Here is a 27,545-nt window from a genome sequence, read left to right as displayed (position 1 = left end):
CTTATATCATTATCTGAAAGCTGTAATACCCAAGATCTGATATAAATAAAAAAATTATTTATAATAGTATTATTCACCGTAATAGTGTTATTCAGAATATGTAACTTTTGGGCATTTGCTCATATTAAAATAACATATATTCAGTGGCACAGTCACACTGAAACTACGCTTTTTATGTATTAAAATCTCATGTATAAATTGATGTCATCTGAAAATAATTCATTAATTACATGTAAAATCTTATTGGGAAAATATTAGATTATTTATGCATACGTTTTTATTTATTTATGAAAACATATCATGTATTTATTCATTGTAGTCACTTATCTTTTATTATTTATTTATTTTTACACTGTTTTTCTCTAAACGTTTTTGAAAACCCCATGCCTTATATATAAATTATTATTATTTTAATTATTTTAAAATAAATTATTAATTTATCACATGCTTAGTTTACCTTCTAAATCTTGAATACTCGAGATTTAATCTAACCTGGACTGTTTTGCATTAGCAATAGTATTGGGCTTTTTTTCCGAATATAAAACAGATATTGAATGGCAGTCAACTACATCAGCAACACACACACACACACACACACACACACTGCTCTGCCCTACCCCTACCTCCTTCCCTTCTCAGTTTCAGTGACTGGTTGGTAATAGCAGCTACTGAGGACCCCTAAACCACTCTGGCAATTTAAGGAGAAATGCGTCGTTTAAAATGGATTAAGTCATTAACGGGAATATCAACAGTCCAGTCGTGAGCTGTAACGACAGACAGAAGAGGATCCAGTGGCGTATATCTTTTCAAACCGCAGCGTCTGTCAGTCTATCTGGGTGAAGTGTATTTGTTTGGGTAAGAGAGACGTCGATTAGCATTAGCGCTGTTAGCTTCGCTGCTGCTTTCGCCTGCCGCTGCTCCTCTCGCACTCTTCCCGCCGCATTCCGTCCCGCTCCTCCCCGCTCTGCTCTGACGCGCTGCCGAGGCTTCTGCGGCCTGCTGCTACCGCTGTGTGCCGCAGGTCATGAAAAGCTGCTTTTGTCCGAAAAGGAAGGACGCTGTGCATTTTACAGTTAAGTCAATGTGGCGTTAAATGGTTGAAATGTTCTTTGCAGAAATTTCGAGAAGAATAAGGACTATTGAGGAGACTTGGTTTAGCTTGTTAGCTTCTCTAGGCTAAGTATAGAATCTCTATGGAGTCTCCTAGCAACCTGCCGGAGAATGCTAAAGGCTAAAATTGGGCTTCAGCCAAATGATAAAACGCACTATAATGCGTTAATATTATTTATCATCGTGTAATATTATTTATTCATATGATGGACTCAAGTTATTACAACAACGTCAAGAGAAGTGGTTAAAATTTTTCTGAATTGTTCAGCAGTGTAATAAATGTTGAGTAGTTAATGTTATTGTAAAGAATTGCTTTGTGAAATATTACTTTGTATCTCGCATAATTTAAACAAAATTGGATATATTTTAAGATTATGGATGGAAGAGTATTATTATGGTGATGCATATTTATTATAGAGAACATTGCTTGTCTACATGGACAATATCTAATCTATATGTTAATTAAATTTATGACACGTAGTATCAGATTTCTGTGCTTGAATCAGATGTTATGCAGCTTCTGTTCAATTCATTCAAATCACAAATAGCAAGTGAGAGTGTAAACAGAGGTAATTCCTTAAGAAATAAATGATGTTTTATGATTTGGCTCTTTTGAAATGTTGAAATTGGATTTTCAGATCAGATTAACACTAAAGTGCCTAATAAATTTCATAAGGCAAGACCTGAAACTGTGTCCTTTTGTTATCAAATACTCCAGCATTAGTTAGAATAAATGGCACATTATAATGGCCAGCCAGAGTCTGGATGCTGCTGTTGTTTGTGAGATATTTGGATCCCTAGTGGGACCAAGAGCTTCTCCATATTTGTATGACAATTGTGGATGGATGTGTATATATATATTTTTTATGGCCTGGATTTATTCCAAATTTGTGTCACTGTTGTTGACTTGTTTCATTTTGAGTAGCACCTGAGCCGTTTTGATTTTGTCTCAGAAATTAAACTATCCTATAGTAGTTGTCGTAATGTTAAAACCAGTGTTAATGCATTTGATTAGTTTCCCATGACAGTGTTTGCTTCAGCCACCTGTGCAAACAAACATGTTTTCTTAGAGAGGTGGCGTAAACTTGAACAAGCAACGAGACTAACACATGCAGGGCATGTTTTCCTTCTGGTACAGTTGGGACAGTAGATCAGATTTTTGCTTGCCCTGTACATTTTTTCACTGGCCTTGAAGCAAACGTCTTTGTCAACATATGTTTTTACATTTACGTTTAGCAGCTGATTTTATCCAAAGTCACATACCAAAGGGTAACAAAAGCAGTTCGTCAGAGCCAAAAGTATTTGTAATATTATACAGTTTCAATGGTTTAATTACATTTTAATTATCAAAAAGCATTGAATTCACAAAATTTGATGTCACTTACCTTTTTCTTCAAAAATAGGGCTCTATAAAATATTTTATATTTTCAGAAATTTGTTTATTTTTTCTGGACTGATGATTTAATGCAAATGTATTATCAAGAATGGTGATAATCAAATTGAAGGCCTAAACAATTTTATTTATCCTTTAAAATGTAATCAAATGAAAATTAAAAATTTTATTTTTGGCAAACAAAGTGCTGCACAACAGGGATTTACTGTTCAAATGTCAAATTAACATAATAAAAATTATGCCGTTCATTCGCACAGAGACATGCAAAACATGCAGATTTCATATCTAAATAGTATTTTTACAGCTTGATATTCACAGACACTAGTTCATATTGCTTTGATTAATTGTACATCACTTCTTTTTATGTATTCATCCAAAATTCCAAATTCCGTGACTTTTTTTGGACTTTCCATTTTTGTGACTGGATTCGATTCCATCCATGTTTTCTGCATTGTGGAAATCCTAGGGCCCTAAATATGCACATCTGCAAACTGAATTGACAGCATAAATGCAGCAGTGCTCTGATTGGCTGAGTGAAGCTTATGTAAACTGGCCCAAACGTTTCTCATGCTGGCTCCGGGCCATCCTTATTGTTGAGGCCTGATATATCTTCCAGACAGTGTGTTGACAGTGCCAGCGTCTGTGCCATCTGAGGCAGCTCTGTCCTCCTGGGAGATGAGTGATTTGAAAGCGGATCTGCCCCTAATGTCCGAAGGGCATCTTCGAGCCTGTCCTGCTCATGTTCCAGGAAGGTTGCATCCGTTCTTTATGATAATTGCTTTGGTGTGCATTCGGTTATGAAGATGCATCATTTTTGCCGTTTACACGTAGCCTGTTGAAATACCAGTTTACACCTGCATGAATTTTGCATCATTGTGATTTATCCAATAGGTCTTTCCATTTAACCTGTCATTTCCTTTAAATTTTTGGGGTGGGGATAGGAAAAAGCTTATTGCTAATACTAATGTCATTCTCCCAGCATTTGATTGTTTAATAGGACTGAATATGTCGATTCAAGAATATGTCTTGGCTGCTTCACATACATGCGTACACTTACATATGTTTTCGTCTGTCTGAACAAGTTCAATCTGACTGCAGATTCCAATATGTACTCTAAACTTGTCAGTCCAATTAAATTACTAAAGTATGATTACTTGCACTAGTTTTCATTAACTGGAATGAGTCCAACTCGATTTCAGATTCTGAAAGTTCTGTTTGAACCCTAAATATTGCAGTGCGATTCATATGTTCATTTACATGTGCATTGCACGTATTCCAAACAAAATGTATACGCGTACATAGTGCAAGTATGACATTTCATTTGGATTAAACATAACTGTACCGCTTAAGGTGTTTGCATTGTTTAATCTGATTGAACCATCAATCCGATTATAAACGGATTATTTGTGTGCATGTATTGTCCGCTTATCAGATTATAAAAAGATTATTAGGTTTCATGTAAATTTAAACACTGTGCATTTTAACACTGATCCAGCTTGGTTTAATCTAGTTAGTAATTAGTGGCAGTGCTGGTGGATCAGAAAAACAGGCACGCTCGTTCTGCTGATTCTGGTTGTCCTAGGACGCCTTGCCGATTAAACTATTTTGGAGGCCTGATGTGCACACCGGTAGACCAGCACAGCATTCAAAAACACTGTGCTGCTGGCCGCATAAATTGTATGCATCATAAAGAGAGGCTCCATATATCTGAATATCAATGAGTTATGAATGAATGACTGGCTCAATAATAATAAATGGATGTTGGAAGCGTTCCACCATTTACCTCTCTCCTTGGCTGATTGATTCTGCAAACCTCTTTCAGATCCAGACCACATTTCTACTAACTTAAGTTTGAAATAATGATGTGGCTCGATTGAAAAAGTTTGGTGTTTGCATTATCTTGCATAGGTAACAAGCCTCCACAAATTTTTATGGTTGCGGTTGCCAGATTTCAAGAGTTTAAATCTGCCAATCAGAGCCTTTTACTTAAATTGATCAATTTTCTGCTCAGTGGTTTACTTGCATACCTGCAAACTAGTCACTTTTCAATGAAATTCGCCGTTTTGAATCAAAATATGTCATTTATGTGAATCGTTTGAATGAATGACTAATGACTCGCTCATTACACCAGTCATTTACCATCATCTACTGGTGGTTTTACCAGTATTGCATTTTCCCCAAGATTTTTAACTTGTATGCTAAAAAATATTTAAAACATTAATGATCTAAAATTATTTATGCATTTGAAATTTTGTGGTGTAAATGGATTTATGGCACCTCAGCTTCATCAAACAGTCTGTGTAAATACATCTAATGCCACTTCAAATGCAGTTTCTCTGCAGTGAAAAGATGGAGTTTGTTGATAGTATGAACACTCTAATGTGAACATTAAAATTTGCAAAAATAAATGACTCCACTGCTCACAAAGATAAGTATGAACACCAATGACCACAGAGTTGCACTGTTCACAAAGTTTGTGGTATAAATCTGCTTTTTTTTTTACTTGAAGCAGATGTTGTCTTTTCCCTTTATTTTGTTGTCAGAGTGCACCAGAACGCTTCATTTACATGTTGAATTCTCAAGAATTTTGCCTCCAGACCCCCCTACAAGGTCTATATTCTAACTATCACCTTTTTTCATTGGGCAGTCGTGGCCTAGTGGATGGAGAGTTGGACTTGTAACCCGAAGGTCGTGGGTTCGAGTCTCAGGGCAGGGATTGTAGGTGGGGGGAGTGAATAACCAACACTCTCTCCACCCTCAATACCACGACTGAGGTATTGAGGGTGCCTGTCACCCCCAGCTCTACATTGTACATCCAATTTCCATTGTCACAGTCTTCACTGGTTTGAACATTTTTCCGGCTCAGAACAGCCTTTTTTGGGGTAAAAGCAGACCAGGTTGGACACATAAGTCGAAAAGGGGTCTATGAAATCTCAGTGTTATCAGTCATATAGGATGTTTTTTCACCCTTGAAGTTTTTATTCAGAAACTAATTATACAGTTTCCTTTTCGGTAAGAACTGCATTCCTTCCCTGTTCATGAATGTAGTCTATTCCTGTTTGGTTTTCTCACTGTCGACTCCAGGGATCATCAGGTCACACCTCTTTTTAACACTCCCTCTTGGCTCCAGCAGATCTCAGTTTGATCTCGCACTCTTTCTTCGCTGCTGTTTGCCCTGCTGCAAGCTGCTTCCATGCGCACCAGCGATTTGACACAGCTTCTTTGTGGCTTGTTTGGGAGATCGTGGAGGGCAGGCCCGGTTGCCAAGGCGCCTCCAAAGCGCTTAGCTCCATCCAAAGACTACGTTTCATTTGTATTCAGCTACACAACTCCTCAGATGCTCAAACAAACCCTGACTCCAAATCTGTTGATTTGTGAAGTGTCTCCAGAATGAGAACAAACGCAGCATGATGGAGACGTTACCAGAACGTTATCACACACAATTTTTCCTCAGCTCTTGTTTAATCTGTTGATCTGTGGTAGACATGCAAGTTCCCCTGTTTACATTTTAGAGGGACGTGCAAGTTCTTGTTCAGTATGTGCTTTCAGACGGTCTGGAAGTGTTTTCTTATCTCAAAGAGAATAAACAGACTTCATTATCAGAATCTAGCTGATTATAATGGTCTTGAATTAGGATTTTCTTCCCTTGATGTAGTCAGTGTGTTAGATTTAGAGGAGTAGTTGAAAAGGAAAGGCTATATAATGTCTTGCTCGACTGGCTCAGTGTTTCATCCCCACCCTCTTGTTCTTTTCCCACTAGACTCTTTTTTTATTCTCCAGAAAATTGTTCTCTGTTCAAACGTGTCTTGTACACAGTGGCTTGGTTTCATTTGTCAGTTTGTCTTCGTGTTTTGGCGGTGCTGTCATGTTTTATTCTGCTCTGTGTTGTCACACTGAGATGTATTTGGGTATCGGCTTGTGTAAATGTGAATATTACAGTAAGTGCATTCTCAGAAAAAAGGTACAAAAGCTGTCACTGGGGTAGTATCTTTTGAAAAGTAGCTCTTTTGCACAGTGTTCACCACCAAAAGATGCATATTGCTACATATTAGCACATAAAAAGTATGTATTAGTACCTTTTGAAAAATGACAGCTTTTTTACCTTTTTTTCTGATTGTTTTGATGTTCAAACCACTTTTAGATTGCTAACAAACAATAAAGGCTATATTTGGCATCATTTTATGCTCTAAGAGAACCTTTTAAAGTGCCGTCAATGCTTTTGAAGCCTTACGAAATTAAAAATTGAATCATGGAAAGTAGTTGTCATACAAGCTTTTGCGTTTTTCTTAAGTATATAGATGATCTGTGTGTTTGGGTGGTTTTAGACAATTTTATGGAAAAATGTGATAATGTTGTTGCTTATGATGATTCAAATCATTCGTAATATTATTATTATTTTCCATTTCCAAATCTTCAAATAAATGTTGAGTTCATGCTGCAGTTTATGTGTCACAAACACAGTGAAAACACCTACATTTATCCCAGTGTAAAGTTAATTTAGTAATAAAAGCTTTATATTTTTGTATTGATTGCATGTCAATAGCAACTAAAGGGTTCACAAATAGTAATGTTTTTACTTGTAATTGTTTTCAAGTGAGACCTGTCTCTTTTTCAGTCTCTGCAATTGATCACATTGCAGGTATAATTTAACAATTGCTATAAGGTATAATGACAGATAAAAATGGCACTGAGTACATTTTACTGAAAAATGGAAAGCCCCAGTTCATTCCTATGGGATGTTCTGAGTTGTCGAGTCCAACAAAGAATAAATTCATCTGCTTTTGTAGACAAAACAAACACGGATCCGACATGTTCTGTCAAGTGGTTTGTTGTTTAGCGTGTAAATGTTTTAACTCTCCTGTCTCCTCAGAATTCCTCCATGATGCCTGAGGTGAGGGACCTTTCAGACGCCCTGCCAGAGATGCCCATGGACCCGATCACTGGCGTAGGGGTTGTGGCCTCGAGAAACAGAGCTCCCACCGGCTATGATGTGGTGAGTGTCCGATACAGTACACTCATACAGATAATGTAGAAAGTGCTTTAGAAAGTAAAACTCTTTGTTCCTCCAAAGCATTTGGAAGTTCAGATGTTAGGAAGTTCTTCTAGTTCCTTTGGGGTTTGGGTTAGTCCCTAATATGCTGTTTCTATATAAGAAGCTATGGCAGTGTTTAAAAACCTAGTGAGCTGCCCACCTAGAAGGTGTTTTTGTCATAGATAATCATGGGTTTTTCAGGGCCATTATGATGCTAATATTAATAGTTTACATTTAGCATACGCGTTTATCCAAATGAGGAGAAGTTTGGGATCAGTAAGATTAATTATTTTGTAAGAAATTAAGATTTAAGATGCACTACATTTTTCAAAAGTAACTGTAAAATCGTGTATGTTGCTGCACGTTTAAATAAATACTGTTCTTTTGAACTTTTTATTCATCTAAAAATCCTGAGAAAAATGTAGCATGGTTTCCACAAACGTATGAAGCCGCACAACTGTTTTCAATCTAGTAATAAAGTTTTCTTTTGCAGCAAATCAGAATATTAAAATGATTTCTGAAGGATTTCAGGAGAAATGATACTAAAATTCAGCTTTGCATCACAGCAATAAATTACATTTTAAAATAGTTATTTGAAATTGTAATAAAATTTCACAATATTACTGTTTGTACCTTATATTAAAAAAATCTTACTGACCCCAATCTCTGGGCACAGATGTGTTGATGTTAAATATGCCTTTTTGTACACAGAATATTCTCAAAATTCTCCCAAAATGTTTGAAACAATAATTAGTAATTCACAGGGCAAACTAGCACTATAGTTAATACAGACAAGCAGTGTGATAATCTAGTCGGTCAAATATCAGCAAAATAACCCGATATGTACAGGATCAGTGTACTGTCATTCCAACAATGTACAAAACAGCTATGTTTATGACACATTTCAGTCTTATGAGGCACATGGTCTTCACTGATGGGTAAAACAGACTTATTTCAGCATGGCAAGCCTTGTGGAATTGTTGATATGTAATACAAGAACGATGTTGGATGTATTCCACTGGGGTTTTAGAGTTGGTATCAACAAAGAGGCATGTAGATCTGCTCACAAACCATGTCGATCTCCGTTGCAGAAAACCCCTGATCACGGTGGCCTCAGTTCATAGGCGTTCACAGGAGAAACTCGATCTGTATCTCTATATGCTTTTTTCGATCTGTACTTTAAAATGCACACAGCTTTGCAGGCGAGATCTACATAATCATACCACCAGAGATGTCAAGGGGACCAACGAGATGTCTTTAAGAAAGTATTTGTGTACAGTATCAGTGTTGTACTCTATTGTAACATCTGTTTTATTTCGTAAGATCTTCCTGAGACTGTTTTCCCAAAAACTTTTGGGAAAAGGCCACAGCATAGTTTCATGATTAATGATGCACCTCATTAATAGCCCGATGCGAACGTCACTTCACACCCTAGAAACACTACTGATCACAGGCCCAGCTGCTGACGTTTTGTGCCATTAAAACATTTTTGCACCCTTGCATTTGCATGTTTTTTAGTACAAACTCACACATGTTCTGGGTGTACTTTGGCAGCAGAAGAGGCAGTGGGGTTGATGCGTTTCTTTTGGCTGTCCCAGTCATTGTCGTCACTCCAGTGCAGAGCTTAACAATGCTTCCTGTGTGGATTGCTAGAGTGTGTGAAAGCGGGGTCTGTTGATAGCACACTTTCCACCCCCAAACGTCTTCTCAAATCGCAGAAACGCAGTAGTCTACACGCAAAGCATCAGAGGGGGAGAGTAATCTGTTGTTTCCAGCACTAACAGTGAGCTTTTTTCTGTCCGTTCAGTATCAAACTACAGAAGTCTGAGGTTTGACCTTTGGACAACCTCTGAAGTCTGAGCTCTTCACTGACTTTGACTCATAACTTATCAAATATCATTCCAAGTTTTTAATTGATTAAAGTGAATGTGGGTTTGTCTGTTTACAGTGAAATGCCTTAAAAGATCATCCAATGAAATTATACGTTGGTACAACATTATGAATCTTATGAGGGTTCTAGGCCTGTGCATTACTAATGATTAATTTAGTCAATTAATGGTGCATTTAAAACCAATTTGGGATTATTATTATTATTATTATAATACTTGATTTTGTAAACACCATTAATTAGCAAAATGTAACCAAAAAAAAATTAATACCAGAATAAAATATACCATTAAAATATCCACAGAACCTGGAATGGCATTAAACACACACACACACACAAAAACTGAGCAGGTCAATGAAAAAGCAATTTTACCATTTTATTACAACAGGAAATACAGAGAGACCATTTTAGCGAGCCTTGACTTTACCTTTAATCCAGCTCTTACCCGCTGGCCTTGCATTTATGTTTCCTCCTCTTTTTCTTTTTCTCTTTTTTACTACTTTGGCATAATGCTGTGAGCTCTGACCTGGAAAAAATGAGGGCAGCAAGTTGTATCACAAAGCCAAGCGGGTAATTGGTGGAGAGTCTGAAGACAAAACAATCTTTTAGGATCATTTCAGTGGGGTATATACAATGTGAACTTGTTTTGTGCACTTTTTTTTTTATGCTAATTTTATCATTTGAATTAAAAGTTCAAATTAAGTTAATTTATTATTTTTGTCATTACAAATTATTATCTGCATTAGAATGTGAGTGAGAAATTTTATTGAAAATTTACTTGAATTTGAGAATGTCTCAGTTAGAGGTCGACCGATATGGGTTTTTCTCTGGTCGATACCGATATTTAGCAATCAGGGCAGCCGATGGCCGATATATAAGTCTTAGTCATTAGTCTAAGTCATTAAGGCCTGGTTTCATAGACAGGGCTTAGCCTAAACCAGGATTAGGCCATAGTTCAATTAGGACATTTAAGTAATTTTTATAAACATGCCTAAGAAAAAACCATTACTGGTGTGCATCTTAAGACAAAACAAAGACACTGACATGTTTTAAGATCAGTCAGTGCAAGTTTCTTTCAGTTGAAACAGCTCAGATTTACATTTTAGTCTAGGACTAGGTTTAAGCCTTGTCTGTGAAACCAGGGGTATGTCTTCGGACTTAATGCTGTGTCATTTCAGACGGCAGTCTTTCTGTAACACTGGTGTCAAATCTAGCAGCTCGGTGTTTGTGGTGTTTGCCGAGCGGCTCGTGGGAAGCCAGTTGCCATGGCACGACTGATGGGCGGCTGTTTGTGTGGGCAGCTCAAGCTGTTAATTGAGCAATCATGCGTGTAGACCGCTGTTGAGATGGACATCAGACTGAGAACTGCACTGTACAGCTAGCACTAACCAGCTTTTAGAGACATAACTTCTCAAAAAAAGGTTTTAATGGCCATTCTAAGAGGTTGATCGGTTGAGGGTAAGAATTTCTCAAAACCCCTTAAGAAGCTAATTAAAGTACATTATAAATGACCAGCCTACTTTAGAATCCTTAATTAGGGACACTTTTTGGACTAAATCAGGTCTATTTTCGATGGTTAATGTAAATGAAAGTTTTGTGATGTATTGGCGTTTTTTTCTTTAAGAAGTTCTTTACTCAGATAAACCAAAAGAATCAAAAAAGTTACCTTCAGCACATTGGGGAAAAAACACTTTTATAATACTTAATCAAATCAAATCTGTTCATTCTTTTTAGGTTGCACAAACCACAGATGGGATTGATGCAGACTTGTGGAAAGACGGTCTGTTCAAATCCAAGGTGACCCGCTATCTGTGCTTCACCAGGGCTTTCTCCAAAGAGAACGTGAGTCATTTCTTCAGCTCTTTATCAGATACTTGAGGAGGTGTCTTTGAAGTATGGTTACATGTTACAAATGGATATTTCTAGTCCTAGATGCTGATTCATTAATACAGCATTCTTGTGATGCTTCTAGACAGATTCTTAATAATTTCCTTCATATAAAAAAACATTTTAATAAAAAAACAAAAATTGCTTAATATTTATTGCTTGCTTTTTTTTTCTTTTTTTTTTTCATATTTTATTTTAATTGTTTATTTTATCAATAAGGCACTTGAGACATGCCTAACAACACCCCTGAAGGCAAACAAATGGTTGGATGTTTAAAAGGTCCAGAGCAAGTTCATGCTGGAGTGTTTATATATTGTAATATGTTGCTGGAGTCGAGGAGCTCTCTGTAATGTGTCACAGGATCTCATCTATTTGTTTTTTATATACAATTTCTTTTTGTTCATGAAAACAAAGCTGTTTCCGCTTGTGCATTCCCTGCGGTGTTTAGTCTCATTCTTCTTTCTAGGACAAACCTCAAGTGGAAGGAACTTTTATGGTGTTATTTATTTTTCCCTCTTAAATGTTTAGTGGTAAAATAGCTGTTGTTTATTGTAAAGTTTAGTCTCGATGAAGTCATACAGCAGAGCATTTTGACCAATCCTGTATTGAGTTATGTTACATTGCCATGTAATACAATTCAGTACAAACGCAAAAGGGAAAAAATAAGAAATTAGGAAATTATACTTTGCAATAAAAATACAAGACTGTTAGAATTGATACAATTAATTTGTTAAATCGATGCATTGTGATGAATATCAGTGTTTACACATCAACACCTGCCTTGAAATGCTCTGATATATGACAGTATAGTCACCTTTATACAATACAGATTGTGCCAAAGCTGCTTTCCAGTGTCAAACAGGAAAATAGTTTATGCAATTCTTCCTCGGTGTAAACTATGCTGTTTTGAAAGCAACAAACATCCTGTGTTATTGTTAGTTAGACAGAGAGTGGAAATTGGATTGTTGTGCAAAATCAAAAATTTTGGTACAAGAAACCATGACTAACATTGTTTTTATCATTATTTTGCTTATAGTTGTAATGTTCATTCCTAAAGCATGCAAACAAGGGCACCAGTAGAGATGTTGTCTGTTCACATTCCCCTATATGTGCTTCCCGTGTCTCTCCACAGAGTCATTTAGGAAATGTGCTCGTAGACATGAAGCTCATCGACATCAAGGACACGCTGCCTGTGGGATTCATTCCCATTCAGGAAACTGTGGACACACGTAAGTGCCATTCTCCAGCTATGTTAGCCTAAACACTGCAGTTGCATCTTTAAAACCTTATTTATTTCGTTTTTTCCATTATTGATATGCATTGTTATAGCTTAAATAAACTAGTGACACTCCAGACTGGAGTTAAAAGGAGTTTGTTTTCCACTAATGTATTTTCTTTTACGGATGCAGCCTGATATGTGGCGTTAAGAAGCTTGTGGGTTTAGTTTCTCGTGTTAAATAATTAATCGATTGTGTGAAACGATCCTCTTTTAATTCCAGCGCTGACCTCGTTCTGTCTTTTTTCTCTTACTATTGTAAACTCCATCTCCCTTTCACTTTCTTCAACATGTCCTGTTCCTCTCTTTCTCTCTCCAGAGGAGCCGGCGTTCAGGAAGAGGAGGTTATGTATTAAGTTCATCCCGAGGGACTCCACTGAAGCTGCCATCTGTGATATCCGTATCTTAGGACGCTCTAAACAAGCCCCACCACAGTATACGTTCATAGGGTCAGTTACGTCACACAAAGTCTCTATGCACTAGACTGTCCTACAATATTTAAGAACATTTTGTTAATATTCAGTGAGAAAATTAATTGTATTCTGTAGGTGGGCATTGACAGGTAATATATCAAATATTAGTTGTATTTGGGATGATTTTTATTGACGGTATAACATTAAACAACATTAGGAATATCAGTGTTACCTAACAGCTTTATATTTAGTCGGTAAAGTTTTCAAAAGTCGTCACCAAATTTTGCATGAATTTAAATCTTTTAAAGTGTAAGAAAATATAACAGACAAATATTGCTGTTATATTTATTACATGTACTATATTTAATATAGTACATTTATTATTTTATATTATTTCATGTAGTTCCATTCATATCTTTTTCTATCATGAATGATCTCATAATATTTATACATTTTAATAATAATATTTAATAGATATTAATGTAAATATTATTTTTAATATTTGTATATGTTAATAATAGTTTAACTTTTATATTGTTTTACTTCTGTCATTAAACATTTCTAATTTAACTTTGTAAATTATGGTTTCTCTTGGGAAGGAATTTTAAACAACCATTTTTATTAATGTCTTTTCATTTAAAATCCCAATGTTTTACTTGTTACCTTCTCTTTAAATAGTTTTAAAACATTTCTGAGCAATATTCAATATCTTTAATAGATATCTTCAATATCTTTGAGGCCGAAATTTATATGTTTTGATGTGTCTTTCTCAACCTGGGATATCTGTCAATCTCTGGCTATATTTTGAGATCCGCAAAGCACTCGCTGTCTTTATTGGTTTGATTTTTATTGTTTGTATCTGTGTTTCCGGGTGATGGAGTGGTTCTAGTTTGGTGGAACGATTTTAATTCTGTGTTTCCTCACAGAGAGCTGAACAATATGGGGATCTGGTATCGTATGGGAAAGGTGCCACGGGCCCAGGACTCTTCACCTGTACAGAACAACTCCAGCACCAACAACACCAATAACATCCAGACTGTCACCAACAACTCCACTCCAGCGCCAGTCTTGCCCAAGTACGTGTTTGTGATGTCTGAGGAAGTGTGAACTGCATTTGTTCCAACAGCTGCAGAATAGAAAGAGTGACTAAGACAAACAAGAGAAGGAAGAGGAACATTGAAGGGTAAAAACACTTTGTTAAAGGGTTAGTTCAACTAAAAATTAAAATTAGTCCATGTTTTACTCCCCCTCAAGGCATTCTAGATATAAATGACTTTCTTCTTTCAGACGAATCCAATCAGAGTTATATTAAAAAAAAAATCCTTGCTCTTGCAAGCTTTAGAATGGCATGGGTTTGTGTTTTTGTTTTGCTTGGATGAGCAAGGACAATTTTTAAAATAACTCAGAATGGATTCGTCTGAAAGAAGAAAGTCATATACACCTAGGATGCCATGGGCTAATTTTCAGTTTTGGGTGAACTAACCCTTTAATAGGCAGGTCCAGCACAGCATTCCTTATATTCTGGAATAAATGAGCTGTGGTCCGTTAGGAATTCCCATATAGTTCACAGCAGCGCCTGTGGTTTTACTAACAGGCAAAATATTCAATTCACTAGCTGAATCATAAGTCAGCGTGACATTGCAGTTTACACTTCTCTCACAGTCAGTGCCTAATGGATAAAACGACAAGTCGTGTTGATATGGTTGTGCTGTCATAATCATGATGATTCAAAAGTTTAGTTTTGTTGTTTTTAAAGTCTCTTCTGCTCACCAAGGCTGCATTTTATTTGATCAAAAAATCCAGAAAAAACACTAATATTGTGAAATATTATTACAATTCAAAATAACTCTTTCTATTTGAATATATTTTAAAATGTAATTTATTATTGTGATTCAAAGCTGAATTTTCAGTGTCGCATGATCCTTAAAAAATCATTCTAATATGCTGATTTTAATTATCTATCTTATTATAATCTATGTTTTTGCTGCTGAAACTGTAACACATTTTATTTCAGGATTCTTTGATGAATAGAATGATGAGTAGAATCTTTTGTAATATTATAATGTCACTTTTGAGGAATTTAATGCATCCCTGCTGAATAAGCATATTAAAATAAGCAAAAAAACATCCTGTTTTCCATGATATAACTGGACTAATGTAATTATTTAGAGTGTTTTCACATGCTGCACACTAAAATGTGTCCGCTTTCTCCCGTACTTGATGTTTATGGAATTGTTTGTGTCTCAGGGTTTTGTCCGCCACAGGCGTTTCTCCAACACAAATGGGAAGTGTCTTTTCCAGCTGTTTCCCCTTCATGGTTTCCTCTCTGTCTGTCTGCTCTCTTGATACTGTCCGTTCGTGATCTTATTATATATAACAGGATACAACTGTACTGAAGTCACAGAAGCAGAAATGCATCTCAATGAAGGAGGGGCCGTCTCATCTGTGGCCCTGAAACCCATGTCTGGACTCTTTCTCACAGCAGTGCACAACAATTCAAGGGTCGTATCTTGGAAAACAGTATCTTTCTTTTTGGGGGGGAAAAAAACATACAAAAAGTAGGTAAAAGATAGATTAATCACTTGACTATTTGACGAATGGCAGTGTGAACTACACCACTCTGTGGATGTTAGCCAGTCATAACAGCTTTTATGTACATATCGAAATCTAAAACTGGAAATGATCTTGTAAAACTAAATTTAGTTCAAGAAACCCAGACTAACATAAGTCAACTTCTCGTTCCTGTAGTGGACACTAGAAAGTTTGAAGTCAGTGATATATTATATTTTATATATTAATACTGTTAGCAAGGATGCATTACATTGTTGAAAAATGACAGTAAATAACTTTATAATGTTGCAAAAGATTTCTGTTTCCTATTTTTTTTTTTTTTTTTTTTTTTTTTTATCAAAGAATCCTGAAAAAATGCAGAAATGTATGGTTTCCACAAAAGTATGAAACTGAGTCTTGAGCAGCAAATCAGCATAAGAATGATTTCTGAAGGACCATGTGACACTGAAGACTGGAGCAATGATGCTGAAAATTCAGCTATGTTCACAGGAATAAATTACATTTTAAAATATATTTAAATAGAAAATGGGTTTTAAATTGCAATAATATTTCACAATAGTAGTTTTACTGTATTTTTGATCGCATAAATGAAGCAGATGAGACTTATAGGAAATAGGAAACGTTTTAATTCTATGTGTTCAACCACTATTCCAGAGAGCTATCTTTTCCAAATCATAAAGGGAGAATGTCAGCAGTCCAAGACGACCAAATTCTATTCATATACAGTTGTTTTGTTCCTCGTGATGTGTGGAGTTTCCCTTGCAGCTGCCAGCAGAACACATACAGTACATACTGAAAACATCAACTGGGTAGAGCATGTGTCGTGTGTGCGGTGACTTAGTCATGTTATGAGTGCGTTTAATGGTGGGTGATTCCCATAAAGCCTACAGCATTCTCCTGTTAATGAGTGGATCTGTGGTGAATGCACAGATATATTTGAGTGTGTTCTAGCAGCAGTTGCTTGTGTAATCGCAAAAATGAGTTTCTAATGCATAATGCTTGTGAGGATATGCAGAATTACATTTCCAAGTAGTTAGTTCAAATTAGTTCCCTGAACTAGTGGTTCATTGAAGCTCCAACCCTGATTGGACACGTTTCTTAGGGGGAATTTGCATAAAATATGTTCTGCCCATTGTTGTCATTGTTAACTAAACCTAGTAAAAATAAATGTTCTGTTTCTATATAATAATCAATCTGTTACATTTTTCTGTTTTAAAAAAATAATTAATTAATTGAAAAAAGATAACATTAGTATAAGATGAAAACTAAACTGAAAAGAGAGAATTGCCTTGGCAATTAACTGAAATAAAATAAGTTGAAGTTCTAAAATTACAAACTGAAATAAAAATAAATTATAGCTTAAATTGAAATATTTTTAAAAATCTAATGAATAACAAAATTATTAAAACTTTAATTATTAAAGCTTATTCAAAATATTTATGAAAAAACTAAAACAAAAACACTGGTTCTTGCATGAAAAAACGGCTATATGGAACGCAACAATGTATTTTATTTAATCGTTTGGTATTTTTAACTTGTCATGCCATTATAAAACACAACACTCGTGGCGAGATGCGTAAGATGTGCACAATGACCAAAGACACATTTTTCTGAGCGGGTTTTACTTTGCAGGCCATCTTACAGCTAAAGCAAAGCACGTTGTTTGGTGTGCTATTTAAAGAACCACCACTCAAAATATCGAAACTATTTTTGACTTTAAAGCACAACTGCTAAAAATAAAGCTTAAAAAAACTAAAAGCAATTCTGTATTTAAAGGTTCTAGCATCATCATCAGATTTTATTAGGATGTAGATCTCTTCGACTGAAATATCACAGTTTGCACGCCTGTGTTACAGACACAGCCTTCAGTCTTCTTTAAGGTTGTCTAGATTGCTAATGACATTTGGTCTGAAAACAGCTGTGATGACACACAATCCGCAGTGATGATAGTGAGGTCTGAGAAGAAAGATATGTTGAATATTTGATTAAATGATAATTGGTTTCCTTTTGTGTTTCTTTGCAGGCACATATCCATGACCTTGCCGGCATGTTTCAGAAAAAGCACAACCAGACCAGACTTTGAACACCAGAACTCTAACCTCTATGCCATCACTGGTACCAAAACCTCACAAAACACACCTGACCCAAACTGAACACCTTCAAGATCACGTGAACATTTAAGTAGAGAGGACTGTAACATAAAACCACCAATGAGTGAATGTCTTGGAGCTCCAATCTAGAATTTTACATGCTTTTACAAATGAAAAAATTAATCATAGTTTCTACAAAAAATATGAAGCAGAAACTGTTTCCAACATTTATAATAATCAGAAATGTTTCTTGAGCAGTAAATCAGTATATTAGAATGATTTCTGAAGGATCGTGTGACACTGAAGACTGGAGTAATGATGCTGAAAATTCAGAATTGATCTCAGAAATTAATTACGTTGTACAATATATTAGAACAGAAAACGGTCATTTTAAATTGTAATATTATTTTACTATTTTTACACTTTTTTTTTTTTTTTTTTTTTTTTTTTGAAGCCAAAAAGACTTCTTTCAAAAAAAAAAGTCACATTTTCACCAACCCCAAATTTTAAACAGTCGTGTATTATATATCAGATATATTGTGCATCTCTAGACTGCTTGACATGAGAGAGCACCTCACATTTGAAATGAAGGCCAGTGCATGTAATAATGCTGTCTGAAATCCCGTCAGCGCTCCAGTGACGTGTGGATTCATAACTGCTGTCGTTAGGGATGTAATAATAAACCCTTCTGGAGGTGGAATCTGTTTAGCTGTTCCAGATGGTGTTCAGTGATGAGCCAGAATATCTCTCCTTCTGTTCTGAGCTCTCGTTCTCTTCTCGTTTGTCTCACATTTGTGGGAAAAAAAAGTCTTAGTTTAGTTTACATTTATTAATTTAGCAGACGCTTTAATCCAGGGGTGTCAAACTGAATTCCTGGAGGGCCGCAGCCCTGCGGAGTTTTGTTCCAACCCTGCTCCAACACACAAACCATGTAGTTTTCAAATAAGCCTGAAGGACTTGATTAGCTGGATCAGGTGTTGCTTCTAAACTCTGCAGGACTCTGGCCCTCCAGGAACTGAGTTTGACATCCCTGCGTTTAATCCAAAGCCACTTACAAATAAGGAGGTCATTTTATTTCGTAGATGTCATCAGCCAATGATATATTAACATTTTGTGGCTTTTTGTGCAAGGCAAAGTATATTATGTCTGGTGAACTCTGGTTAAAACTGACTTTTTGACTTTTCAGCTATGGATGGAGTGCCTTTCATGATTTCGGAGAAGTTTGCGTGTGCCTCCAGTGATGTGAGTCTGTTTTCAACCAATCATGTGCTTCATATGAACTCTTAAACACTCTGTAGACCACAAAGAGTAAACCATACTATTAGAAATAGTAATGCATTTTAGGTACTTTAAACCTAGCATAAGAACCGATGTGGACATTGAGGAGGAGTTTGTGGTGTTGTCAGTCTGATCGTGTCACTCTGTGTTTCAGCTGCAGCAGGTGGATCTAATGGCCATCAGAATCAAATCACTTGCAGAGATTGAGAAGGAGGTGAGGATCTGTTGAGTTTCAACCATGACAAGGGGTAGTTTGTTTGCTTTTGTTTCCAAGCAGGTATTTTTGACCCATGTAAATGCAAAAAAGTTTTTCGAATTTGTGCTTTTCACATAACTTTATAAAAAGGATTACTCTAAGGCTGGTTGAATAAAGTCATATGAAATATCCCTTATATGCACATCAGTTAAATCAGTATTAATTTTCACATTTATAATTATATTACTATATTATATTGTAATTATATTAAGGATAAAGGCCTGTTCACAACAAGAAACAAAGCTGTTAACTATAAACGTAAGGTTTTTAAAAATTGTTAGCATTACAGTTTGCAGTTTTGGTGTGAACAGACCTTTATGGAAGAATTGTTTATTGTGATTTATTAGATTTTGTTGTGGGTTAAATTATTTATTGGGCATTGATGTTTTAACCTTCTAAATGAGCAAAATTAAAAGAGGCAGGGCATTACAATCAATAATGGTTATTGATTATAATGCATATTTAAAGGGGTTTTAGAATGTAGTAAGTGTTTTATGTAAATTGAGGAATTATTTGAATTTCACATCAAATCTCCTCAACATTTTGTGCCTATTATGTGTTTTTGTATGTTTATTATTCTCATCATGCTCAGTAAATAAATCAGGGTTATTATAGTTAACTAAAACTAAAACCTTTAAAAAAAAAACTGAAATTACTTGTAATAATAAATGTTTACAAGTAATTTATTTTAAGTTTTCTAAAATAAAATCAAATATAAAAAGTTTAAACTGATTTTAAGCTAGTTGCCAATGCAATGTTTATACGTTTATAATGTCTTAGTTCTAAAATAACTCAAATGAATAAATAAAAGCTATATAGACATTAAAAAATAAACAAAATGACAAAAATGTAAAATTAAAGTTAAAACAAAATTAATTTAAATGAACAAAAAACAATAATAATATAATGATTATGTTTAGTATCAGTCACACTAAAATAACATTAGAACATAATATATAATTATATTTATTTGCCTAATTTTTATTTAGTATAATTTGTTTTGAATAAATGATATGTTGAATTCAGCTTTATATCAGTGGAATTGTGAGCTGTTTTTGACTGATCCACTAGAGGTCAGTGTGTGCTGTGACACTCTCTCTCAGATGGTGTTTAACTCTTTCTGTCTGTGTCTGTGTCAGTATGAATATAGTTTCCGGACGGAGCACAGCGCCGCGGCCCGTCTGCCGCCCAGTCCCACCAGAACATCTCTGGGCTCCGAGGCCTAACGCTGAAAGAGTTCTTCTGGCTTCTGAAGACCTGATCTGAGCAGAGACTCATCAGCCTCTCTGAAAGTACAACAGAAACCTACTAGTTCGACGGAGGGAATAATAAGGATATTGTTCGCTTTTTTTGCATACAATTAACAAATATTTCATGCGGTCGAGTTCAGTCTGTCTTAAGTTGATGCTGCTTTTACCTAAAGAGCTTTGGACGTGAGCGAATCTCCATCGCTACAGTGATCAAATCAAAACCACTACCGTGTTTCTTTTGTTATGGGACAAGTATTGCGTCTGAAGTTGAGTTCTGACTTATTCTGGCTGCTGGACTGAGATGCTGTTACTGCATTGACTCTGTATGAAGGGTCACACTTGAACAAACCCTTCTTTGAGCCCCAGAGTCTGTGTTCATGCGTCATGCATAGAGTTGGAAGAGTTTTTTTTTTTTTTCTGTTATATAGATGGCGGTGACTGCATGACTTCAGTTTGTTCTTTTGTTTGGAAATGGAGCCCAGTTCACTGCACTTTTACAGGACTTCTGAAAGATTTCAATATTTTTGTGTTTGTCTGGAAAAAGAGATTAGAACAAAGACACTCCGACTCTGAACAAACCCTTGTACATAGACAAGTGATGATTCAGGAACGCGTTGTTTTAGGATTGTGTTTTTCCCTTTTTGTCTTTGTAACGTCTCTCCTGAACTGATCTGTCACTCCAGTCACTACTGCTCGAGTTTTTACTCTCTTTCAGTCTCATGTTATGATGTTCAATGGTGCTCAAGCACTTGGATATAGTTTCTGCCTGTCCATTTGTGGCTTCTGACATTTATGGTGGTATTTTCTGAGACTTTTTTATTTTTTATAAATTAATGTTTCCACAGTCATATTTCATCCCAAGATTTGAAGAAATAAGAAATAAAAGTTTGCTTAAAGACAAACTATTTTTAAAGACCATAAAGATGTGACATTTTCATGAGATTGAAACTTATTTTACGCTCAAATACTCAATACTGTAATACAAAAAAGTTCATGCCACTTATTTAAATCATCATAAATTCTGTAAAACAAATAATTTTTTATTACAGACTTTGTGATTTTAAATAATGTGCAGTTTTTCCATATCACATTAATTCAACTTTTGGTAACACTTAAAGCCTTTATGCATAGTGCATTATAAAGATATTTATAATATACGTCGTAATGCATTATCTTTTCATAAATAATTGTAACAAGTTAAAATGCATTATAATATTTGAAAGTTTGTTTGTTGTACTCGTACAATGATTACAATTGTTGTAATCATACAATGCATTATAATGTGCATTATGAGGCATAATTAATGCATTACAACTACTTTTATAATGCATTTTATATATAAAGGCTTTAAAGTGAGACCAGACGGGGGTTTTTTTATTGCAGTAATGGGAATTTGGGGAAAATAAAAATGTTAAAATGCTTTTTTATGCAACATATTTCTAATTTCTTTTGTTTGATTTTTGGGGTGAGCTGAACATTTCTTGACCGTTTTTGTGAGATTCTGCTGAATATCCAGAACAAACGTTATCGTTAGCCGTTCAGTTTTAGTAAGTGCGGTCCAGAAGCAGTTCACACAGTGAAGTTTTGAGTCACGTGATTTGCTCCGTGTGCCAGTGTGGTGGTGATTATTGGAGAAAGTACAGTGTCATTTCAGAAACGGCCATCTCAGGTGAAAGTGTTCAGCTTGGAAACACCGAGTGTCTGAGTGATTAAAGACAGTCCATTCAGATGGTTTGACACCTTCACTTTAATCAAACACTCACTTTCTTACAATGTGGATTATAATGTTCAAGCAGCTATATTATTATTACATGTTCTAACCACTATTTTGCTTTTTATGATTATTTAAATTTTTTTAAATTTGATATTAACCACAAATCTGATGTTCTCTTCATGTCTGTGGCAGTCAGTAGACTTTCAAAACGGATTTTTCCGGCATCAGTCAAGCTTGTTTTTGGCTCATTAGCCACTTGTCATTTGGCTCAATTTTTTTTTTTTTTTTTTTTTCTATTGAATATAATTTAAAATGCAAGAATTTGTCTAACCTGTCTGGGAAAACCAGTCCCAGGTTTATATATCTAGGAACCATAATTATAGTTTAACATCATATTTGAAGTTGTTGTCCAAAATTACATGATGTTGATGTCAATTTTTCATGTCAATCATTTATTTAACTGAAAGTCCCATAGGAATGCATGCAGAGTTATGTTTCTTTTTTTAACACTAAAATGAGGATTTAATTTGCTATTTTGTACTCATTTATCTTATTATTTAATGATTTTATATGAAGACTAATTTAAATGTTTAGGAATGTAGCTAGTATGTTTCCCCAATATTGTTTTAATGTTATATTGGGAATCGTTGAGCAAATACAATAAAGCGTGTTTAGTTACTGCACTGCGCAAATAAACTCCTGTTCACAATTTTATAAACCGTTTAATGTGCATCATCCAGTTCAAGTCATTGTTTTGCCTCTTGATGGACCTGCTGTGTGTTTGTCATTTGCATTGTCAACTGATTTGAATTTTCTTTCTTGTATAAATGTGATTTACCCTTGTTGAATTTTGTGTTTTATTATTCTAAAAGAAAAAAAATCTGTAAACACTTCATGGATTTTTTATCAACAGGAAAAAAAAGGAAGTTTGTTGTCAGATGCCCCCATATCTGTGCTGTTCTCCACTAAAATCTCTTTGTAACTATGTAATTTTCTTGCTATGAGCTTTAAAGGAATAGTTTACCCAAAAATGAAAATTTGCTGAAACATCAGGACATCCGAGATGTAGATGGAGTTTGTTTCTGCATCAGAGCAAATTTGGAGAAATGTAGTGTCACATTGCTCACCAATGGATCCTCTGCAGTGAATGGGTGCCGTCAAAATGAGAGTCAGCTGTTCAAAACATCACAATAATCCACACCACTCCAGTCCATCAGTTAACATTTTGTGAAGAGAAAAGCTGCATGTTTGTAATAAACAAATCCGTAATTGAGACATTTTAACTGTTGCTTCCAGCTAAAATACAGGTCCTCTACGGCTTTATCCATAACATTTTTCATAACTTTGTCCAATGAAAAAATCTGGTCTGAATCAGGAGAGAAATCTGCACAGCTCAAGCACCATGTACAAACAAAAGCATTGAAAGAATTTTGATGTTATGAGGACAACAGGGGATGGACTTTTTCACTGGATGAAGCATCATTATGGATTATGGACTCGTATTTTGGCGTTTTAATATTAAAAAGTGGCGATTTAATGTTAAAATGCCTTAATGTTGGATTTATTTCAAACAGCTTTTGGCTTCACAAGATGTTAACTGATGGACTGGAGTGGTGTGGATTATTGTGATGTTTTTATCAGCTGTTTGGACTCTCATTCTGACGGCACCCATTCACTGCAGAGCATCCATTGCTGAGCAAGTGATGGAAGTTTTGGATGATCTGTTTCTTTGGCAGTATGGCACTTTCAAATTTATTGCAAATAGCACCACTGGCACATATTACCCCCATTCGTAAGTGCAAGCGGGATGAGTAATTCATGTTTACTGGAAATCTGCCTCTGTTTTGGCTTCACAAACACTGAGCTTCCTGTGGCCGTTTGACAAGTCACTTTATTTAGATCCAACATGCGTACCAAACCACAGGGAAACTTTCAAGACTTCTAGAATAAAACCCCCTCAAACGCTGCAGATGGTTTTGAGCAACGTGTTACTGTTTGTGTGGCTTTTAATGACTTCTTAAGAGAATGAGAAGTTCAACAAGAAGCGTAGCAAAGCATGTTTATAGACAATGATTGAGCATTTAAGAAACCACACAAAGGTTATTTCATTTTCTCTTTTAATCATGACATCTTGCTTCTGGTTTATACTTCACTTTTAGTAGCAAGATGTTAAGTGTGCAAGCGTCTCTTTAATATAATTTACCAAAAAGTTCCTTGCATAAATGTTTTTGAATTTCTACTTGAAAAATGTCCTGCAAATATCTTTGTGGTGTAAACCCTATAGTGCACTATTACAAGAAGCCACTAAAACTATCCTACCTGCAAACTAGTCGCTTTTGAGCGAGAAAGAGAGAATTGCAGGCTCATAGACTGGAGTGAGACCATAAGTATGTTCGAACAAAGTCAGTTCTCCATTCTTTCTTGAAGCAGAACCGCGTATAATAAATGTGCTTTTTTTTTTTTTTTACTTGAAGCAGATGTTCTTTTCCCTTTATTTTGTTGTCAGAGTGCACCAGAACGCTTCATTTACATGTTAAATTCTAAAATAAAATTGCCCCCGGACCCCCCTACAAGGTTTATAATCAAACTATGTTACCTTTTTGACCTCTTGTGAGTTTGCAGGTATATCTTTGAGATCTGGATTCATATCCAAATCTGTCTATCAACTGAAATAGATAAATTTATTGCAGCATTCATTTTAGAATTGTAGTTATTCAGAGCCATGGGATTCTGATTCAGATCATATAGTGGTGAAGAACAGACTGCAACGACCAGTATTTGAGGTAACTTCTTTTAGTGCATTAGAAATAGAGATCACATCGTATTATTTTGAAATGCAAGACCCAGATCCTGATCTTTGTTTTTTGGGAGCCACAAGTTTGTGGCTTTTGCATTTCATTTGCTACAGCTGTCAAATCTTATAATCTATAGTACATATTCAGGTGTGTGGTGATTAAGGGGAAGGGAGAGGGAAGTGGTGTGTGGCCAAGTATGGTGACCCATACTCAGAATTTGTGCTCTGCATTTAACCCATCCAAGTGTACTCAGTAGTGAACATACACCCGGAGCAGTGGGCAGCCATTGCTGCGGCACCCGGAGAGCAGTTGGGGGTTCGGTGCCTTGCTCAAGGGTCTCACCTCAGTCGTGGTATTGAGGGTGGAGAGAGTGCTGGTTATTCACTCTCCCTCCTACAATCCCTGCTGGACCTGAGACTCGAACCCACGACCTTCAGGTTACAAATCCAACTCTCTATCCTTTAGGCCTGCCCCTTAATTTTAATTGCAACAAATGAAAATCTGAATGTGTGTGAAAGCGATTTCAGAGCTTGCAGTGGAGGGCAAGGTTATCACTGAAGAATGACTTCGGGTCTGTTCCTCACAAAAGTTTTAAGAAATATAGTGCACTGGCTCATTCAAACCAAGGACAATAACGATAATGCTAAAGTTTTAAAATTCATTTTTATTCTGAGAATAGATCAAAGTTCACACCACAGCTATAGCCTAATACTAATGACACAGAACTTTTTTTTCCAGCTGACGTATATGATTTAAAAAAAAAAAACTCTGACAGCCAGAGCAAATCTTAGCATTATGGGTAACAATGTCCTTGACTCAATTAACTACTGTATTGCCTCTGAACATTTCTGATGTCTAGTTCTGCCGTCATGGAAAGAAAGTTGGGCTTCCTACCAGACGTTTACAGCACAGTCTGAAGACCTCCCAGTCAAATCAGCCTCAGAAGCGCGTGTCATTTCAGCTTTGATAGAGTCTTTTGAAGGTTGTTTTTCCATTAGCTTCAGAGGAACCTTTGCCACAGGACAATAAAACAAGGCTGTAAATAATGAAGCCAAACCATGAAAAAAAAATAATAATACACAAAGAGATCTTATCAAATGTAAGACTTGTCTCATCTGTTTAACCTTTAGAACCCTCAGGATACACTGAATTGAAAGATAAATGCTAATTATTTAATTCATTATGCACCAAGAACTACTATGCAATGACAATTTTATAATATGATTGATTATATTTTAACTAATATGATGGCAAATAAATTTAAAGTAACAGTTCACCCAAAAATGAAAATATGCTGAAGATATACTCACTCTCAGGCCATCCAAGATGAGTTTGTTTCTACACTGGAACAGATTTGGAGAAAGTAGCATTGCATCACTTGCTTACCAATGGATGCTCTGCAGTGAATGGGTGCCGTCAGAATGAGAGTCCAAACAGCTGATAACCTAGTGATTCGCACCACTCAATTAACATCTTATGAAGTGAAGAGCTGTGTTTGTAAGAAGCACATCCATTAAGACATTGCTTCTGGCTAAAATATGAGCCCATAATCTTGAGGCCAAATATTGCTTTCTCTAGTGAAAAAGTTGCCTCGTCTGAATCAGGAGAGAAATATGTACAGATCAAGCATCGTTTACAAGAAAAAAAGAGTCCAAAATAGTTCTAAACAAATATGTTGTGGATCTTGATGTGAAATGACAATAGGGGATGGACTTTTCACTACAGAAAGCGTTATTATGGATTATGGACTCACAAACATGCAGCTTTTGGACTCAATAAGTTGTTATCTGTTATGAGTTGACTCTCATTCTGACGGCACCCATTCACTTCAGATGATCCATTGGTGAGCAATTGATGGAATGCTACATTTCTTCAAATCTGTTTCCATGAACAAACAAACTCATCTACATCTTGGATGGCTTGAATAACATTTTTCAGCACATTTTTGGGTGAAGTATTCCTTTGAAACTATGGCTGTGTTCAAAATGTTGTTGTTTTTCAAAACTATAGTAACTTTTAGCAGTCCAATCAGATTTAAGCTACATGTGGAATAGCATACAAACAGTCTATAATCTTCCTGTTTCTGAATCATGTAGTATGTGCACAGTTCTCAGTATGTGAGTTCTCTGTGTGTTCATAGAATATCTGGATCCTGTGCATTGGCTGTGATGTGCAATGATTTAGGCCACAATTTTTAGCAAGTCTTTCTTTTCATTTATTTATTTGTTCGTTTGCTTGTGTATCAATGCATAAATGGTTTCAATTAGATGTAGAAACATAAAAATGCAAAATAATTTTTATTTTCAAGCTGATAACTTAATATGTGCATTTTCATGAGACAATAATGTGCAAACTACTGCTGTTTCACTTAGTATTTTTTAATACAGTATACACTGCATTTATCCGTAGGCTAAGTATTTGATTCTGTACATAGTCTGAATTTTGTAAATACATAGTTTTTATTTTTAAAAGGATTCTGTTTTGCATCATATGCCCAACACAAATTTGTTGTCGCTGAAGGTTTAATCTAAATCAGCCGCAGATCTTGGTGCCGTACATAACCTATTAAACGTAACCACAATAAACAGTTTA

General features: G+C 35.6%; 1 protein-coding gene across 2 annotated transcripts; it reads left to right on the top strand.

Annotated features, from left to right (window-relative positions):
- The first annotated feature begins 637 nt into the window (after positions 1–637).
- Positions 638–23,004, top strand: LOC306870526 (multivesicular body subunit 12B-like). 2 transcript variants are annotated; one of them, XM_079417830.1, is made up of 10 exons: positions 638–855; positions 7,374–7,496; positions 11,158–11,265; positions 12,443–12,539; positions 12,906–13,035; positions 13,926–14,075; positions 17,594–17,685; positions 18,847–18,902; positions 19,093–19,152; positions 20,334–23,004. In XM_079417830.1, the coding sequence occupies exons 2-10, from the start codon at positions 7,383–7,385 to the stop codon at positions 20,418–20,420; spliced, it is 894 nt and encodes a 297-aa protein (XP_079273956.1). In that variant the 5' UTR covers positions 638–855; positions 7,374–7,382; the 3' UTR covers positions 20,421–23,004. The 2 variants fall into 2 exon arrangements, with proteins under 2 accessions (XP_079273956.1, XP_079273955.1); XM_079417829.1 differs by having other exon boundaries at positions 644–1,072.
- Positions 23,005–27,545: the final 4,541 nt, after the last annotated feature.

Source organism: Barbus barbus, assembly GCF_936440315.1.
Source record: "Barbus barbus genome assembly, chromosome: 5".
Taxonomy (NCBI): domain Eukaryota; kingdom Metazoa; phylum Chordata; class Actinopteri; order Cypriniformes; family Cyprinidae; genus Barbus; species Barbus barbus.
The sequence above is the reverse complement of the archived record's forward strand: the minus strand, read 5'-3'. Positions and strand labels throughout refer to the sequence as shown.